Here is a 20217-nt window from a genome sequence, read left to right as displayed (position 1 = left end):
GCCAGTACAGGAGGGGTTGTTGCCATTGGCCTTACAAAGATCTCTGTGCAGGACAGCACCTGTCAAAAAGAGCCGTCTCTCCCCTTTCCTTCTCCTTGAGCTCCTGATCTATTGCTGAGCTCAGGGCAGCTGTGAGAGCAGGAGATGGATGAAAACTGCCCCAGAACAGCACACTTCATGTACGAGTATTTGTGTGGCTGGCCTAAAGCTTGTGGTAGGAAGACTTAGGTCAGTGATTCTTTAGTTCTTGTCGGCCTCTGGGTAATAGCACCAAGCAAATCATACGCAGTGTCCTTTGTGCTCTTCCTGTGGCTCCGAACTGGGAGCTTTTTGCCAAGCCCATGATTGTATAATCCAGCAGCACCGGTGTCACTTTGTTCACAGTGTCCTGTCGGCGTTTGTAACCATCAATACATTGCAGTGTTTTCACTTTGTCGTTTGAAAGGAGCGCAGCAAGCAGTGGCCGTGTCTTCCGTCTCCCCGCCGGCCCCGTTCCAGAACGTCCCTCCAGCTGTGTCTCAGACGCCCGTCATTGCTGCCACCCCTGTGCCAACCATCACTGCTAATGTCCCGCCTGTCACTGCCCCTCCTGCCGCTGCTCCCCCTCCGCCTGCTGCTCCGATAATGCCTGTGGTTCCTCCTACGCCACCAGTAGTCAAGGTAAATGGAGAACTTGACCCCTTCCTCTTCAGAAGGCAGGACTGCTGAGCAGTGCTTTATTTTCATCCCCTTACTGCTGGTTGTGTGCTTAACTTCTCTGCATTTGACTCCTTGGCCATCGTTGTCCCTTTGGGATGTGCTCAGACAAGTGCTTGCTGTCAAGTTGCAGTGGGTTCAGAAAAGTTTTGCTAGTTTTACTGCACCCCAGCTGAGGTGATGTCACCTGTAATCGCTCCAGCTCAGTTACGAGCTCTCATCTGACCACAGCCTTAGCCAGTACTCCCTGAATCAGAAGGCTGCTGGAGGTTTCCCCCCTTTTCCTCCATATAACCCAAAGCATGTCTGCCCTCTGGAACTGAATCCCTGATTTTCCTGGGACTATTCCATTAAGGTTTGCACACCCCAGCACCAGGAATGTGCCTCTCTGCCACAAACGAGGTCAAGATAAGCCTGTCACTCCAGTTGGAGGAGACTGATGTTGCCTACAGGTTTTTGGGTACATTAATTCTGTCTTCCTTACTGAGTAATCTCCTGGGAGGTGTCACTAGTGTTTCACTGTTTAATATGTTAATTTATGGGTAAATGAAAATGTTGCTCTAAATAACCGGAATTTTCCTAGCAAGCTGTGTATTACCTAAAAAAATAGTCAAAGCATAGCTCAAAGCTCAGTTCTCTGAACTGAGAAATTAACTGCAAAAGTATTGGTGTTCCCTGACATGAGGTTGCATAGGTCAGCAGAGCCCCAGATTTTTTTCTAATTTAACCCTATAGTTTGAGAATTACTAAGGGAATTGTAAGTCAGATCTCCTTGCAGCTATGCTGTGCTCCTCAGAAGCCTGTCTCATATTGCAGTTTCTGTTCAAATAACTTGCTTCTGAGAATCAGTTTAATTTTAAAACTCAAGGATGAACCCGAAAGTGAGTTTGCCAAATATGTACTGCAAAATTAATCTTGCTTGGGATTTACTTAAGATTTTCTTTAGATTTCCCTGGGGAACCCCCCCCCCCTTTTTTTTTTTTGTTTCCTCCAGAGGAATTGATCCTTCTTAGGAGCACAAGAAAGAGCTGACTGGACAGTCACAGCTTGAATTTATGGGAGATGTATGTTTTATTTGCTTGAAGCAAAATCGTTAAATTCTTACTCTTGTCCGTAATAAACAATCTACCTTAGCACATCCACTAAATACAAGGGAGTGAGGGCTCATGGGTCTTTGGTGATTAATATGCTTTGGTTCAGAACTTATAGCCTGATCCTGCCACTGGGGCCTCAGACATGTGGTTAAGTTACTGACACTTACTAAGTCACCATGCATCAGCTGAGCTGCAGTAATCGACTGGGCGCACTCCTTTCCTTTGGCAAACATGAGGTAAGAGTCCTTAGTTTAAATCTCAGTGAAATACATAGAGCTAACACATTTTTCATCATGTTTGGGGTTGGGTTGGAGACGTGCAAATGGCTGGTTACTGTGGCTCAGATGACATGTAGTAATACATTGTGTTGTGGTCGCTGAATTGTGTGTCGAAGCCTCTAGTCACAAGTCCCATTTATCCCAGTGAAATAATTGTGTTTTCTGTCAGAGGACAGGCCGATCTCAGAAATGAGGATGAATTGGGCTAGGTTTCTGCTAGCTTAGCGTGAGAACCGGGCATGCACTCATGAAGTCTGTCCGTCTCCTGTTTCAGAAAAAGGGAGTGAAGCGAAAAGCGGACACGACAACGCCCACCACCTCTGCCATCACTGCCAGCCGAAGCGAGTCACCCACACCCCTCTCGGACCCCAAACAGGCCAAAATCATCGCCCGACGGGAGAGCGGCGGCCGGCCCATCAAACCACCAAAGAAAGACCTTGAGGATGGAGAGGTCCCCCAGCACGCAGGGAAGAAAGGCAAACTCTCTGAGCACCTCAAGTACTGTGACAGCATTCTCAAGGAGATGCTCTCGAAGAAGCATGCAGCCTATGCATGGCCCTTTTACAAGCCTGTTGATGCAGAGGCCTTGGAACTACATGACTATCATGATATTATCAAACACCCCATGGATCTCAGTACTGTTAAAGTACGTCCACATTTACCACCTCTTTTGCAGGGTGTCACGGCCCTCTGGTTGCAGAGGACTGGCTCCTTCTGGGGGAGGGGGAAGGGACAAGGGTGGAAAACTGAAACTGGATATCATCTGGATATTTTTATATTTTGTTTCCTTACCCTCTCCTTTTTTCCCCATAATCTGGGACTTTTTTTTCTGCCCTACAAAGCAGACTATATGATGGCATCCTCTTCTCTTTACGGATAGTCCAGCTATTTAAACTTGTGTTATTGGGATCGTGTTGCACTCAGAGAAGAAGAGGTGCTGTATTTCATATGATTCAATTAATAGTATCCCATTTCCAGAAACTGCTGCCTGGCTACTTTTTGGCATGATGCGTGGTCCAGATAGGCTTACGCTGAGCAATTCCAGCTGGAACACGATGATCTACTGGTAGGCAGGGGGAGGAAATAATGTGATGCTTGTGTGGTACGAGATTGGCTCTTCAAGACTTTAGCTTAGCGTGGTCCAATATTCGAGATGTTTTTCCCTGTAGACTGGGGAGTTTCTTAGCCCCTCCTAAATATCCACAGAGCAAAGCTGTGTCTTTCTAGTTCCCATTTCTGCTTGGGCATTGCAATTGGTGTCAGTGGAGGTGTGACTTTCTTCCATGTGCAGGAAGTTAAGGTGTCTCTGCTGGCTTTCATGAGCATGCCAGCACTGTTTTGCTCCCAGCTCGGCAAATGTCTAGGATTGTTTAAAATGCTCAGGTGACAAAAGGACAGCCGCGTTCTCAGTTGCTTACATGTTCCTTGGCAAAATCTTTCACAATACCTGGCAGCAGCAGGTGGTGCTCTAATGTGCCATTCCATTCAGCCATGATGCTGCAGGGATTCTTACTACAGCTATAGCATTTTTAAGAGTATTCTAGTTGTATTATTTAATGGTGAGAGAATAGTTATCCCAGTCTGTGCACTGAGGACTAAACCAAGAGTTACCAGTGTCTGAGTTAATTGCCATCCTGATGCCATGGTCATTGGCAAGTTTCCCCGTGCCTCTCTGCCTTAGTTTCCCCAGTCATAAAATGGGGATAAATAATATTTAACCTACCTCACAGGGCTGTTGGGAAGACAGATATCTGGAAGGTGTTATCGAAATACTAAATATTATTATTGATTGGGTTTGTACGGAGAAGACCCTCTCTGAGCTGGCAAGAGTGTTGCAAGTGGGCTCTGGTGGAGCTGGGCTTGGAGACAATTCATCTCCTGATCTTGCTGTGCCCTTGCTTTGTTCACAAAAACCAGTGCAATGTGCAGTATTTTCTTAAACTTGCAATTAAGCCAAGTTGTGTTAAAGGCCTGCAGCAATTTCCTGGGAAGAAAAGAGAGTAAGAAGGGTGAGTTGAGCTGCAGGCAAGAAGAGGGAGCCAGAAACAAGTGGTAAAAGCAGGAGAAAGGAGTAGGTTGATCACTGTAGTTTGGGAAGTTGGAGCACGGGTGCCTGGCTGGGATGTTCTGCTGACAGAGGAAGGTCCCAATGTTTTCTTGAGTAAGTTTCCATTTCCTCTTGCTCTGAGCATGGATGAAGGAGGGAGAAGTTCCCATCAGTTTTGGTACTGCAGTTTGTTTGCCATCCTGCTGATCTTGGAGAGCCAGTACTGGAGGCCTACTTAGCCCTTGCACGTTGCTTTAATGATATGACTGCATCCCTTGCTGTCAAGGTCTGCTCAATTCCCTTTGCATTGGAGTCATTTTTTTTTCCACTTAGCTTGAAGGTCCATCCACGTGGATTATAAAGTAGGATTATAAAGTAATCCTAGGATTATAAAGTAATTCAGGTTGGAAGAGACCTCAGGAGGTCATGGTGTTTGGCGTACCATGCATACAGTTCTGCCTGCCTGTGCTTATCACTGGCTGCGTCAAAATCAGTTCCGAGTTCCTGAAGTGGCCAGTAGCTGTAAAGGGCGTCTGCTTCACCAACATGACTGAGATGGGGAGAAGCATCTCTGGCTCAGTGCAACTCTTCTTTCCGTTATCACACTAGAGGGATGCTCAGTTATTGATAACCTCTTCTCTACCTGTTCTGTGAAAACAATTAGATGATCGTGTCCTAGATGAAGTCATTCAGTTACTGTACTGGCGAACCTAGTCCTTTCAAGACGTGGTCTCGGCTCCGTCGCATCTCCTTGACTTCATAGGGATGCCGTGGGTCTCTCCAGAGATACCTGCTGCCTGGTGGATCAAGCCCAGGTGAACGCAGTAAGATTACGGATGAAAAGTGGAATCCTGACTGTCAAAGCTGATATTTTCACATGTGACTAGGTGGCTTCTCATTGCGAGGGCTTCTGTGCTGTGTTTTACAAAATGTAGGTGCAATGCTATGATTTTTTGGGGTTGGTGACTGCTGCTTCATACTTGAAACTCTCTGTAGTCCTAACTTTATTCTTTTTTAAAAGTGTCTATCTCTGCGCTTCTTCTACAAGTGCGGGTGATCCTTTCCCTCTGTACTTTTGTAGCATAGGTCAGAAAGCTGGAGAAGAATTACTGGCAGACCCGACAGAGTCTTTTGTATGTAAAGACTCTGGACTTGTCTTTCTACGTAGTAGATTTTTTTTTAATAAACTTGTTTGAAGTGCTGTCTTGTATTGTTCTTTATGAAGTGTTTTGTTGTCGTTGCCCTTGGCCTGTAGATCATGGCGTGACTTTTCTGAGATGCAGCCTATAACATGTTAAGTGCCTGGAACAGAAACCTGCCTTTTGCAGGCAGTGCAGGTGTCAGGGGCTTTCTCTGTGGCTCTGAAAGGCTCGAGATGTAATTCTGCACAAGTGACAATGGTTGTGGGAAAGCAGTGCAAGTAATGGCCTTCAGACTAATCTTGAGAGAATTATGTGAGGAACTAAAACATAAACATTGCTGCAGCTGTAAAGGATTCCGCAGTACCTGGCAGCTTGGAACTTCAGTTCTCTGATTGTACGAAGTTTGATTTCCATTAGGGAATGCCTTTCATGCCCAGGAGCATATTTTTTTTCAGGCTGTGCACCCAGCAGAGGTGTTCTTCGGAAGGATTTGGAGATGGTTTGCGTGGTGGAAGCAGCAGGTTGGTTGTCGTGGCTGTGCCGTGGCAGGCGAGAGGTGGAGGGGCTGCAGCAGAGCACGTCGCAGCTGGGAGCAGAGGGGTGAGCTGGGGTGCTATGCCGGGCTAGGACTGGAAGCAGCAAGAGCTGAGGGCACAGGGGGTCTGCAGGGGTCTCGGTCATCACAGTGCAGGGGAGAAGTGCAGAACTGTTTGGAACAGAGAAAGGATGAGACATGGGGAGAAAGGGAGAGAAGGGCATGGATTATGCTTTAAAATCGAAGAGGCGGCAGCCCTTAACTCCCCAAAGCAGTTGAAATGCTTGCTGTGAAGCTGTAGCGGTGCTCCGCTGCTGCTGCCCTGTCCACGGGCATGCAGGTTGCAGTGTGCTCATGTCCTCTGCTGGTGCTGGGGAGCGTGGGCACGGGGAGGCAGGGTGCTGTGCCCGCCACGCAGTGCAGGATGAGGCCCCGCAGAGCCCAGCAGCAGGGATGTGGATGTCTCTGCCTTTGGTTTGCTCCGTGGTGAACAAACAACGGTCCTTGCTGTGTAAGAGGATTTCTAAAGGTGTTTACTTTTGGAATAAAGTGCTACGTCCAGGGATCTGACTGTGCTCATCGGTTAACTTTATGGCAGTGATTGCTGTGGCTTCCAAGCAGCTGAGTCCTGGGGTCTTGAAAGTGACGAGAAGGCTCTTTGGGGAAATTTTTTAAGATTTCTTTATTTGCACCTATTGTAAAGTACAAATGCAGTTTCCCAAGGCAGCTCTTCTTGTTGAGGCAGATTTTGTAGGGTACAACTGGGCCCCCAGAAATAAGGCGGAGTCCTCGTGGTTTGATGTCTGCTGAAGTTCTTGGAACTGTGTTGCTGTGTCCTTCGTGGGCACCTGCCCTGATGCCATGTGCTTGGAGGACAGGTCGATGTCCAGCTTAGTCTTGGAGAAGAGAAAATGGAAAGGAGACGTTTAACATGTTTGGAGACCTAACAAGATTGATGCAAGAAGGGAGGGAACGGTTTTCTCTGCATCCTTGGCAGGCAGGACAAGTCTTACCTTAGAGCAAGAGGATGCTAGACATTAGGAAACAAATTTCTGAATGTTAAAGAATATTAAACAATAGAATTAATTGCTGAGAGAGAGATGAGATTTTTTTTTCGAGCTGGCCTCCCAGCACCCTTTCCAGTCCTGCTATCTATGTCTTCTGATTTGCCATTGTAAATGTTAAAAAAAAAAAAAAAAAAAGTGTTAAACAGCAGAATATATCAAAGTGAATTAGTAACCCAAATATATTCCACCACATCGTTTTAAAATCCTCTTTCTTTTGTCAAGTTAATTTTTCTTTACACGAAAGCAGAAAAAAAAATCGACAGTTTAAAGCATTGGGCTATAAAACTGTTGGTTTTGGATGAAAGCAAAGCCTCAGACACTGAAATGTATTTCACAGGCTGTAATCAGCCACTGAGCGTGCCAAACAAATACAAGCATATCAAAAAGGCCTTTCATGCAGCAAGACGTCTTTTAAAATAAATGGACCCTTTCGTTTGAACATATTGTTTTGCTTTGGAGTTGGCCTGAGACCCTTTTCAAACAAGGCCAGCTCTCCTTCAGACAGGAGAGGCGCACAAATTGTGTTTCCCTCCCCATCTTTGTGCTGCGGTTCGGAGGCTTGCCCCTCGTTTATTTACCAAGGGCATGAGCTCTTGTGACAGAAGCTGCACGGGCATCGAGCTGCAGCCCTGCAGGGAGCGATGCTGCAGGAACGTCACCACCCTGCAGGCAGATCCCTCCAAAGCTGCATCCCTGAAGGTGCAATTCTGCCTTATTTGGAACAAAAGCAGTTCTAGGAGTCATTGCAATGTTTCAAAGTAATTCCGATATCTGCCGCATTCAAAGCTGTGACATATGCTTAATTTCCATTGAACAAGTGGGAGTTTTTCTAGCCTAAGCCTAAGCACCCCTGTCTTCTGCTCTGGTGGGGAAGGAGCCTTGCCCGATCCCATCTGCAGCCTGTCTGCCAGCCGCTGGGGGATACAGGTGCACAAGACATACAAAAGGGAGGCTGCGCGCACTTGGCAAACAGCGAGTTTCTTTAAAATCGTGTCTTTTAGATGCAAATGAAATCTAGTGTTAGCTTTTTTTATGTCCTTTTGGTAGGAGTAAATGGAGCTAAGGTTTTATACGTGGTAGTAATACGTGCATAAAATCAATTAAGTGCTAGGAATGCCATAAACTGTTCTCTAAACCAAATCATTCAGTCCCAAACAGCAGGAGAAGTGGATGAAATTGAGAGCTAGAAAATGAGAGGAAGAAACAAGGTACAAATATTTAGCTCCTGATATTTTTCCTCACTACAGTAGGAAATAACATAAGGAACTGGTTTGTAAAGGATGAATTCTGTATCCGTTCTGTATCTGTCGGTTGGACTTTTAAAATCACGAGCTGGTTCTGTAGCTTAACAGCAAGTGCCTGACTTAGTGTAGAAATCACCAAGTGTAATTCATGCCTTGTGTTAGAAGGAAGCCAGGAGAAGGCTGTAATCTTCTCTGCCCTCTCAGATTTAGAGGGTAAAAATACCCAAGCAGCATATAGAAATACATGCTGAAGGTAATCCTGTCATTGTAACGTTGTTGTCTGTTGACTCCCTGCCCTTCAGTCTATGTTCTTTGCTTACATTAGTTTCTAATCCTGCAAACTCTTTTTCTATCTGACTGCCTTTATTTTCTAGCAGAATGGGGGCCCTGACAAACTTACATAGTACCGTTAAAGAAAACAACCCAAATATAGAATCTTAAGAGCTTAAACTATTGTGGAACTAGATCAGCTTGTTTAGTTGTCTGGCTTTTGTTTGCTTATTTTAAAAAGCAGAAACTCTAAATGTTATTTAGGAGCTAATAAGTCTGATCAAACTACTGTTCTCTTAGACAAATGTGATTTTTGAAGCTGTTCTGAGCTCTCTCCATGATGCACATCCTTCATGCGACTACTATAAATGCTTTTTGCTTATGGCTTTTTCTCCCCTTTCCCTTTGGCTTGTTTGTTTGCAGAAAAAGATGGACAGTCGGGAATACCAGGATGCACAAGGTTTTGCAGCAGATATTCGGTTAATGTTCTCTAATTGTTACAAGTACAATCCTCCAGACCATGAAGTGGTAGCCATGGCCAGGAAGCTCCAGGTAAAGGTGTTGGCAACTGCATCTTTCAGAGTACATTTAGTTCAGCTATACGGTGTCCATTCAGAGATCCAAGCATGGATCTGCTCTTGGCACCATCAAGGGAGAGTCGGTGATTCTTCCAGTCCTCGAAAAGAGCCTTTAGATAATCTCTGATGCAGAACCGTTGTGTTCTTCACGTGGCATGGCCCAATGCCATTCCTAAAATGTTATGATCATCGCTATATAAAATAATGGGAGTATTTTCTTGGGCTTACAGGGTATGTGTACCCCTCTGTACATGCACCTTGGAAAAGCTGGGAGAAATTGTGCAAGAAATTGAGCTGAAAACTGTGCAATGTACAGTACAAGAGCGAGTGCTTCAGCCTTTGGATAGGATGTGGGGTATCCTGGCATTAAGACCAGCTGTGCAGTTGGCATGCAGAGGCTGAGCTTCCTCCCTGACCTTTATGGAAGAGCTAAAGACCAATTTAGAAGTCTGCTGAGCAGAGGAGCAGCAAAGAGTGAAGCCAAACCTAGAGGGAAGTTTGTTAGAAAAGCCAGAACGGGTCAGATCCGTTTAGTCTAGTGCCCCTCTCTGGCAGAGGCTGGTGCAGACAAGATGCAGAAGCCTCCCAGGAAGCGGAGGTGTGAGAGCCCCGTCACCCCTCCACAACCTTCCCAGCCACGGAAGGATCTCAGAGGGAGATTCAGTAACCTTCCCCTGCCTATTCCTATCCCACTGCAAGACTAATTTTGTCCTTGATGAGAGGAGGAGCTATATCTTACTATGACGATTTCAACCCCTACTCTAGAGTGCTCACTGTATTTTGTTATTTACTGCTACAGCCCCTTGTTTAGTGCAGTAGGACCCTGACCCATGGTGGGGTGTCTGGTGTGTTTAAAAGACAAGAGTGAAGTCTTTGTGGCTGAGGCTCCTTTGTCACCATTTTTTCCCCCTTTTTTTGTAGGATGTCTTCGAGATGAGGTTTGCAAAGATGCCTGATGAGCCTGCAGAGGCCCCACCTCCTCCTCCTCCAACAGCACCAGTTGTGAGCAAAAGCACAGAAAGCAGCCACAGCAGCGAGGAGAGCTCTTCCGACTCAGACAGCTCAGACTCAGAAGAAGAGCGAGCGACTCGGCTGGCGGAGCTCCAGGAGCAGGTTATTGTAGTGGCCAAGCTGTGTGTGTGTTTGTGCAGTAGAAAAGGCTTAGCAGAAAGGGTTTTAATTTCTTAAAAATCCCATCTAGTCTACGGTGCAGCAGAGCGATCTCCCCTTCTGCCAGCTCAAGGGGAAGAACTCCCAGCTGTGAAATAAGTGTAGTTTTGATGTGATGTTAGTTTTCCTTGAGATAACATCAGCTTTGAGAATGGTTCTGTACTTTCTGGGGGTCCCAAAGTGTTCAGCCATCATGAATGAAGGAGCACACAATACTGGGGATCTCGGTAAGCAACGTGACCCCCATTTGGTATGAGAGCTCAGGCACAGTGACACCCGTCACAATCTTCCTGTGTGATATTTTCACTCTGTACCTCATCTACAGAAGCCGTTTTGACTGTTACAAGCTCTGAGCCATGGCCTTTTTTATTACGCAGATATGCAGTGGTTGTAGGTACTACCTTAATGCAGCAAAGCATTAATAAAATGGCTTATCCAGTGTCTCAAAGCAAGTTAATAGGAAACCCAAGAAGGGAATCTGGCATTTCAGAATCCACATTGCCAGCACTCTAGACCAAGCTATTAAGCTTACTTTTTATTCACTACTATAAAGCAAGAATTAAGTTTTCAGTTAGTTTCTGCACATTTGCACTGCATTCTTTAAAGAACTTCGAGCAGAGCTTGCTAAATCCAATCAGTAGACTGCTTGATCACTAACTTTGGGATATATTTACAAGTCCAGGATATAGAGGAAGTGTATGTGGAGGCATCAGTTATCTTGCCTCACAGTCTGATCTAGTTTTTCACTTTTCTCTCCTAAGCTAAAGGCTGTCCACGAACAGCTAGCTGCATTGTCACAAGCACCAGTGAACAAACCAAAGAAAAAAAAGGAGAAGAAGGAAAAAGAGAAGAAAAAGAAAGACAAAGAGAAGGAAAAGGAAAAGCACAAAGTAAAAGCTGAGGAGGAGAAGAAACCCAAGGTGGCTCAACCACCGAAACAAGCCCAGCAGAAGAAAGCCCCAGCTAAAAAAGCAAACAGCACGACCACAGCTAACAGGTGAGAGCTTGCCTCCCGCAACTTGCCTTAGGTGGGAATACCAAGGGCTTTTAGCCCAGTTTTGTCCCTTTTTTTGTCCCATTGAATTCCCTGGTGAAGCTCGGTTGTCAGCACAGTTAACTCGCAATTGAATAGTGTCTCTGTTCCCAGACAACCTCAGGGAGTTTTTAAGTTAGGGCTGGCAGCAGAGCCATCACATTTCCACTGTCTGATTCTCTCAGAATCCCTGCCCAATCACTCTCAGATAAGGTTTTGCTTTTTGTCTTTTGCCTAGCCGGCAAGAACATGCTATTTCATTGCTGCCCCCCTGCTGCTACTTGGGCTTGTTGTCATGCCTCACAGCACTAAAATATAATAGGAGTAGAACAGCTGATCTCAGATTTCTGAACTTTTTTGTGGTGCTGTTCAAGCTATCTGGCTTAGAGGTTCAAAGCCAAAAGCATTGGGATGTTTGTTGGAAGGGGAGTAGAAGAAAGAGTTCGTTGCTCTTTATATACCCATGAATGTTTTTCCATGCTTGCCAACCTCCCCAGGCAGCCCAAGAAAGGAGGCAAACAGGCGTCTACAAGCTATGATTCGGACGAGGAGGAGGAAGGCCTGCCCATGACCTATGATGAGAAACGACAGCTCAGCTTGGACATCAACCGCTTGCCCGGGGAGAAGCTGGGCAGGGTGGTGCACATCATCCAGTCGCGGGAACCTTCCCTCAGGGACTCCAACCCCGACGAGATAGAAATAGATTTTGAAACATTGAAGCCCACAACTTTGCGAGAACTGGAGAGATACGTGAAATCTTGTTTACAGAAAAAACAAAGGAAACCATTTTGTAAGTTACCTCCTGGGGCACGCGTTCCCCAACCAGCTCTTGGGCTCAGCTTTGGAGTCGGGGCATGGTTGTTGAGATTCTCTTATCCAGCTGCTGGGTATGTGATGACAGGGATTTTTAGAGATTTTCTCCCAGAGAAAATATGCAGAAATGTTCTGGTTTTTCTGTTCTTTCTTCTCATGATGCCCTCTCTTGGAGACCTGGAGGGACTATTGTTCCTCTGCAAGACCTGTGTGATATCTTTATTACTGATCTAGAAGGCACTACAAAGGTTTCGGTCTCATTGTGTTGGGTGTAATGTGCATATACCTGGAACGATACCTGGAAGGATTGGTTCCTTATCCTGAATAGTTTATCACCTAATTAGGAAGGAAAAAAAAAAGTGTGGTTGGAATCCAAAACTCCAAGGGAATAAATGACTCGCACAAAGTCACCTGGGTTACCTAAGGATGCTGGATGTGTCTCAGTTGTATGTTTGTGCCAAAGCTGCTATTCCTAGATGGCCTGATTACCATATAATCCTCAGTGATAGATGAGGGGGTGAACGTTAATGCACTGGTGAGTGTACAGTACTGTACAGTACAGGCTTTTCTCTGTGCCTCAGACACAGGGTGAGTTGTTGTAGCCCCTTGAGAATTTGGCTCCAGCTAAATAGCAGTAGGGTGCTTCTTAACCTGAAGTGGTCCTGACTCAATCCTCCTGCTTCTTGGTTAAGAGGAAGTTGTCCTGTTAAGAGTATAATATAACCGATAGCTATTCACAGCTCTTCCACAGCACTGTTTCCTCACCACGGGACTTTCAGGTGGCTTAAGCAAAGCTCAGACTTCGGCCCTTCTTTTTGCTTTTCAGTACTGGTTTGATTTCTGCCCCCACCCCCCTTCACTGGTGGAATAGCTGAGGAAAGGATTTTCCAGAGCTGTTAGGAATTAGGTTTGGAGTCAAAGCATGGAGTAACACACAACATCAGATGTCTGTCCGTCCAATCCTCTGCGCCCAGCCTGTCCAGAGCTGGCTGGCTGGTGAGCCTGGCCCACAGACACAGCGTTAATTCCTGACCATGGCCAGACTCTCCTGCTGTCTGCTGCCTATTCTAGTGTTCAGGGGCGCACCCTCTTAGCACTCTGCTTTCCAGATTTCTCTAAAAAAATAAAAATACTGCTTTAAAACAGTGCACAGAAACGTAGGTATTTCCTTGCTGGATCCGGCAAAATATACGGCCTCTGTCTGCTTCTGATACTGGCCAACACCTGTGTTCAATTACTCCTCCTCTGAGTGATATTTCTTCCGCTCAGGAGCATGAGTAGTGCTCGTACTTCTTACCATTTCCATCCGAACTGATGCAGCTATGTTCTTGTTGTCTTGCCAGCTTTCGCCTCTGTTGGTTTTTAACTTCTTGTTTTGTTTTATATTTAAATCAACGTAAACCACAGTCGATTCTTGTGTGAGGTGTCTTAAAGTTTTAATGGCAGATGCTTCCTTCTGACAACCTTTAATGGGACACTTTATTTTACAGGGCAGAAAACCCATGTAACAATTCTGTAATTACAAATGTGTAACTATTGACCATATAACTGGCTGGTAAGTAACCTGTAACTACAAGGTTATTACATGGATATTTCTATCTTCTAAAACACTTTCCAGAAGGTCTCTCTTAAAGTGCATGTTACAGGATGATTGGTGATTGGATAATCTAGACAACTGCGTGTGTTGTCCTCTATCTGGGATGTGTAGTTGCTGTGTGGTCACTTATCTCAGCAGTGTCACTGCAGAGTGCTCGCACAGCCGTACATGCCCTGTAAAATAGCGATGTCCACTCTTTTTCACCCACAACCATGCAGTTTCAGAAATTGTGCATTCCTCCTCCACAGCTGCAAGCGGAAAAAAGCAAGCAGCAAAGTCTAAAGAAGAGTTAGCTCAGGAAAAGAAGAAAGAACTAGAAAAACGATTACAGGACGTCAGTGGGCAGCTGAACAACAACAAGAAACCTGCGAAGAAAGGTAATGGCTGTGGTTCTACTGTGCTACCGGTGCCTGGAAAGCTGTGGTGTGCCTCGCTAAGGCAAAGCTCCTGCCTTCTGGTAGCTGTGGATTTATCTGTGATAGCTGTCATTAGTGTGGGCACACAGAGAGCTGCTGCTGGGCACCAGAGCTGCTGTGTGGGGTCTGCTCTGATCCCCGTCTGGGTGGAAGCTCCCCTTGGAGTTAAACAGGAGGTGACTTGGAGGCGATTCATCCTCTGGCGGGCCAGGCCCCGTTCCAGCGAGCAAAGCTAATGGGTAAATATGCTGCCTGTGCAAAGCGAGGTTGTAAATGAAGCAGTGGATGAGAAAAGCTGTGGGCAAACCTTCTCTAGTTCAGTTCCATGCAAATGACTTCTTCACTGCCTCTCTTCCTGCAGAAAAATCCGGCTCTGCTCCCTCTGGAGGCCCTTCCCGGCTCAGCAGCAGCAGCTCCTCTGAGTCTGGGAGCAGCAGCTCCAGCGGCTCCAGCTCGGACAGCAGTGATTCCGAATGAGTTATGGACACTTAGACACAAAACACAAAATGGACATCACTCTCACCGATGCTCTGCAGTGTTCCTTTCTCTCCTTAATATACTGCTCTTGTTCCACGGTGGTCAGGTTTTTTTTTCCTCTCTGACTTTTTTTATTTTTTAATTCAGTATTATAAAAGGTATCTTCCATTTTTTTGGGGGGCGCTCTTTTAATAGGTCAAAGATCTTTGCGTGTGCGTGTGACTAGACTTTATGACAAATAGTTCCCTTTGCATAAAGTCTCTAAAATACATTTTAACTAAAGAAGGTTTGTTGAAAATGGAAGAACTTGGAACTCTTAGCAGGAGATCACTAGAAGGTTCTGCAAGGTTTGTAGTACATTTCCCTCCTGCCCCTTCCCTCTCCCCAGAAATGTTCTCTTAATAAGCCCACCCGGCTCACACAAAGAAGAAAAGTCTTTTTTTAAAAAGAAATCTCTGTAAAATGGTACTGTATCTGAAAGATGTTAGCTTTGGAACTAGTTGGTGTATTTGTTATTAGCACTAGTATTCTTAATCTCAAAGTCTACAGTGTGATGAAAATGTCAGATGCTATCATCTTTTTACATAAAAACAAAAAATTCTCACGTACCGTGGATTGCTAACATTTTTTGTTAATATTCGTAGAGGCCATAGGCACCTGTTCAGGAAGGTATTTAAGCATGGACTTAATTTTAAGCACATGAGCAATAGAAGTGTCTGCATTTCTAGTCTTTTCCACTAAAATTTTTATTTTTTCTTGGGAATATTTTGGTAAGAAGAGAGCGAGGGACACTCAGGTTTCTTGGAACTGTTATTTTTAACATCAAATAGATAATTTCCAGGAAATTGACACTGTCTATGAAAGTTTTCATTTAATTGAAAACAGTTTTTGGCTGCAAGTTCTCAGCTGGACCTCAAGGAGTGATCCCTGCAGAGTGACCAAGGCGTCATGTGCTCGTTATTAGACACATGCTTAAGTACTTTCTCCATGACAAGCACCTCAGTCTGGGCTTAAAATAAAAGAGCACTTGAGCTCCAGCTGAGGCTGAGCTGGCAGGGGACTTGGAGAGGGATGTTGGTTTTGTCTTTTCCTTTGTTTTTCCCCTTATTTTGTATCTGCAATGAGCTCCTAGAAAGGGAATGCTACTTCTGTGTCACACAGAAAGCAGGTTTCCAGACACTGAAATGTTTACCTCAATAATAGTAAGGGAGGGAGGGCGGGGGGGGTGGTTAGAGGCAATTTTTTTGAGGCTATCAATTTCTTACGAGTCAGCCGAATGTTTCGACCTGCACTGCTGCAATACACTCTGTTTCCACTGTCCCTAATTTCATGTATATATAAGTACTTTATTTATTAAACACTATTGGTCATTTAAAATTTACTAAAAAACAACAAGACCAGCAGAAATGCAGATTTTTAATGTGGTTTGAACCAGATTAAAAAAAAAAAAGAAACCAACAAAAAAAAAATAAACATGTTATTTAAATACACTGGACTTTATACCTACAGGTGCTACAGTCCAGTCTATTGTGTATCTGGTGCTCTGTCATGTTTTGTGTGTTCATTTTTTTTCCTCTTTTCACTCCAGCCCCTTTATTTCCTGTTTTGTACAAATTTTGAAGACATACAGGTAGATGTAATTCCTTGATGCAGCACATTTTTTGTCTGTATTATTTCCACAGGTCTTCCCCCTCTCCATTTTTTTGGTAGAACAGTGTGGGGTTTGATTTTATAATCCAATTTTAGGAGAACACCAGTTCTATAATTATATAAAATTTGTATTTGTATTTCTGAGGGGCAGAAATTTATTGTAAATTCTTACCTTTTTAGCTTTTTATTGTAAAGAAAATATACAGAGTTTAACAGAAAGTTATGCCTTTCCTTCTCCCAGCACCAGCCCCTAAGGCTGCATCTCTGCTGTGGCGTAGCCCGAAACTTCACCCTGCTGAGGAGTGGCCTTGGAGGGCTCCTCAGCCCTGGCACAGGATTTTTGTTGCACAGTCAGCCTCCAAGAGCTAGGAGAGGAGCTGCTGTGCTGGGAAGCGTGGAGCCTGGGGGATAGCCCTTTGCTGAAAAGCCAGGGGGCTGCGGGGCCAGCCTGCTATTAGCACTCCACGGTTTGCACTTACTGCATCCGCATTCAGCTGCCAGTCACTTAGTGCCCATCGGCTGAGGTTTTATTAGCCAGACCCTTAGGAGATGGGATTATCAAGAAGTTTGTCCTTGCATCTGGCCTTTAGAAAATCCATCTTTCAAGGATCAGCATTTCAGGTTGTTCAGGTGTGCATCTCATACAGCCTACTGGCCCCGTCCGTGTCTTTTATCTGTATGGTGACAATAGCACTCTCCGCAGTTTGCTGTAGAAAGGAATTACCGTTTTCTGCTAAGGGTTGAAAGAGAGGTGCTCTGCTGCTGTAAGCAGCTGTAAGTTGCTGGACGTCCTCAGCTCGTTTTGTAATTGCTGGGGTGCTTGGCCCACTGGCAGAAAACCCTCCAGGTCTTTGCAGATTGAGTTTCCTGTAGTGTTGGAAAATGCATGAACTAGTGTGTTCTGATTCTTGCTGAAATTAATGATTTTTCTTTTCCGTTGACAATGAAGTTATTTTTAGTTGCTATATTTTTTTAAATTCTGCCCTTAAAAAAACACCTTCCCTAGACAGATACTTAGTAATATATTTTCAGAATTTTACTACAAGGAGATGTAATATACACCTAATTAAGCCTAGTTTTTTGTAATGGGCTTGGTTTTCATTTGTCTTTCTCCTAGTGTCTGAGACTTGCATTATCAAAACAAACTGGTATTTTTAATTAAATTAATTGCTACCAATTCAATACCACGACAGCTTGGAGAAACAGGCTCCCAGCTTTCCCTGCTGAAATCCTTTCCCGCCTGCATTCACCTGAGCTGTGCCGTGGATGTAAGGTGATGGTCGCCCTGGACAAAAGGTGCTCCTGTGCAGAGAACACCCCCCAGCCAGTGTTTGGAGGCAGTGGCGGCCCGCCAGCAGCTGCTCTCACCAGCATCACCACCACGCAAAGCCCGAGGACCCGGCTCTGCAGCACGCCACCGTCCCCTGACGCTGCGGCCAGGGTGCAGACATCCCGCCCGGACACATAGGTCTGTCCTGGGAATGAGTGGAAAGGTTGGAGCCGAAGGGTTGGGGACGAGCGTGAAGTGATGGAAAGGGGCCTGGCCTGGGACTGTCTGCAGCGCCGGAGGAGGATCCCTGCTTTAGTTGGCAAACTTGTCCTAGCCTGGGGATTTGCAAGGAAAACGAGCAAAGAAAACAAAAAAGAAAGATGAAGAAGCACCTGACTATCCTCGATAAGCCAGCTGCAGCTTGGGCTTCTCTATTTGGTGGAAAACTCTCATGGAAAGGAAGATGTTTTCCAATGAATGGCAGATCACAGGAGAAATCCGGTTTGGCGTGACCTTCGTTTTTCAGGGGGAAAAAAATTGGTGACTCTTCACTGCAAAATGTTCTTACATTTTTTTCATTTTCGTATTGTTTGTAGTGCTCATTATCTCCTGATATGTCAATAGTGGTGCCTCTTTTACATCCAGATCAGAGTGTCTCCTGGAAAGAAGAGATGTTTTCAGTCCGTAGTAAGTAGCAGCTGCCCTTAATGAGTTGGAAACGGAAACAATAGAGCATTTATTTAACCGAGTTTGTATTGCATGACATGTCAGTCCAGATGTCATGAAATAACTTGGAAATGATCAAATGTGTGAGTAACATTTGAAATGGCATTTTTAAACTTCAGAATGAAAAAGACTGAATTTTTTATGGTAGGATTTTTTCTTGAATGAACAAAGTTTAACTTTGTTTTCCAGGGGAAATTTCACTGAAATCAGTATGATTTCATATGTATACATACACACATAGTTTTATTGAAACTGTTTTTTCTGAAGAATTCCTGTTTTGACAAAACAATATCTGACCAGACCTAATACCAATCAACCAGCATTACTGCACCTTTAAAAACTTTGTTAAACTTTATCTGATTGTAAGGTCAGCCTGTCTCTTGGCATACCATCAGATGTAGGCTCAGTGGGACCAGAGGGAGATCCGCATCCCGTGGGCTCAGGCCCTGGTTTATCTACTAAAGGAATCTGTCGAGTACGACAGTTTTCTGCTAACCAAATGTTGTCTATACAAAATCTTTTCAGTTTTGTATTGATGTGATTTTAAACTTTCCTACCGACAGGGTTTGTAACTGTAGAACTGATATTTCAGGACTATGTAGCTGGTGTTTGTGGGGTGTGTGTACCATAGCTGCACGCACCCGCACACACATACACAAGCACGTGTGTGCGTGTATATATACAAATTAGTTACCCAGTGAGGTCTCTTTCCATGTTCTCTATGTGGTAGAAGCAGACTGCAGTTACCTAATCTAGTTCTTTCTCTGTTTTGGGGACTCTTAGACCAGTTTTTAATTTTTTCCTTGTTTTGAAAGGAATGATGTTTTTTAAAGCTGGGGTTGGAGCTAGTGGGGAAGGGATTGGGGCATGACAAAAAAACCACAAACAACACAACCTTTTTAGTAATGAATTTTAAAAAAAGAAATACTCTAATACACAAGCAGTTACCACTAGGGCTAACTGGGCAGGCTCTGCATTGTTGAAGATAAATTTAGGGCGAGGATTCGTTACACTAGCAGCATTATCTTGCTTGTAAAACAATGAGATGCGTTTAAAGCAAAAATGGTATTTGCATATCTTTTTAAATGTCATTTTTAAAAAATAAATAAACCACCAGCTAGGATTTGACACAGGCCACTTAGAACTTATCCCTGATACTGGCATAACCAATCCAGAAAGATTTGTTGTTGTATTTGTTTTGTTTTTCCTTTTTTTTAATATTTAAAAAAAATGTTACTTTTCTGTATGATGTGCATGCAAATTTACCGTAACTTTTTCTTAAAACTTTTTAGTGCCATTTCTAGTATATTCCTGTAAATGTCAGTTACTGGAAAAAAAAAAGTCAATGTAAGTAGTTTAGCTTGTTTATTGCAAATTGCTGGCCTCAAACACAACAGAATTTTTAAAAAAAAGTTAGAAAGTAATCTTTGATGTTACTGGTAATGGACCCTGGTCCTGGGGCATTTGTTTTGTTTTCATAATAAAAAGAAAAATTGTTTTGTGTGTGCAGTTTTATACTATATTTTCCCCTCTCCTCTCCCTTTCCTCATTTTCCCTTTCAGGTGTTGCAGCTCAGCTGAAAACCAGTAGGGCTTTGACCTAGCAATTGGTTGAGCAGCATTGCCACCAAACAAACAAAAATGCTAAGGATCCTAGTGCCATGAAATAATTTGGAAGTTATTTAGCAAGCCCAGCTGTTAGCACGCATGGTGTGCGGCACTCATGGGGGCAAACTGCTTGCAGAGCAGAGGGCAAGTCTGGGGTGCTGCCAGCTTGGCCTGGGGGGTCTCTGAATCACAGTTCAGTACCTGACATGTGCTAAATATACCTTTTTTTGGTGAGGATCTCAGGCTGCTTTAATGCAGGGGGCAGCCTAGGAACGATGTTTTCCCCTCCTAGAAAAGCCTGCGCTCTGAAGGGGCCTCACCTTGTGAGAATTGCACCTGATAGAGGTAAGTTGAGCTGAATAAGAGAAGGTTGAAAATCTCACCCAAGTGTAATGCTGATTATTTTCCAGCCACCAAGACCTGAAGAAACCAGAGGGAATTTCCCACCAGCTGCAGCTGCCCCGCAGGTCGGTGAGCCCAGGGCAACCAGGACATAGGAGATGCAGT

The 20217-nt window shown here is 44.6% G+C and overlaps 1 protein-coding gene across 5 annotated transcripts in view; it reads left to right on the top strand.

Moving 5' to 3' along the window:
* Nucleotides 1-19600, top strand: part of BRD3 (bromodomain containing 3) — a 41251-nt gene extending 21651 nt beyond the window's left edge. For all 5 annotated transcript variants that reach the window (XM_083808010.1, XM_083808013.1, XM_083808014.1 and 2 more), the window contains 8 exons: nucleotides 446-660; nucleotides 2343-2714; nucleotides 8797-8925; nucleotides 9873-10064; nucleotides 10883-11118; nucleotides 11652-11944; nucleotides 13813-13941; nucleotides 14342-19600. In XM_083808010.1, the coding sequence (XP_083664136.1) occupies nucleotides 446-660; nucleotides 2343-2714; nucleotides 8797-8925; nucleotides 9873-10064; nucleotides 10883-11118; nucleotides 11652-11944; nucleotides 13813-13941; nucleotides 14342-14457 (1682 nt within the window). In that variant the 3' untranslated portion in view covers nucleotides 14458-19600. The remainder of the gene's footprint in view (nucleotides 1-445; nucleotides 661-2342; nucleotides 2715-8796; nucleotides 8926-9872; nucleotides 10065-10882; nucleotides 11119-11651; nucleotides 11945-13812; nucleotides 13942-14341) is intronic.
* The last annotated feature ends 617 nt before the right edge of the window (nucleotides 19601-20217 follow it).

The sequence above is a fragment of the Anser anser genome (genome assembly GCF_964211835.1).
Source record: "Anser anser genome assembly, chromosome: 21".
In the NCBI taxonomy this organism is placed as follows: Eukaryota; Metazoa; Chordata; class Aves; order Anseriformes; family Anatidae; genus Anser; species Anser anser.
Note: the sequence above shows the minus strand (reverse complement) of the source record. Positions and strands in the feature narration are given on the sequence as shown.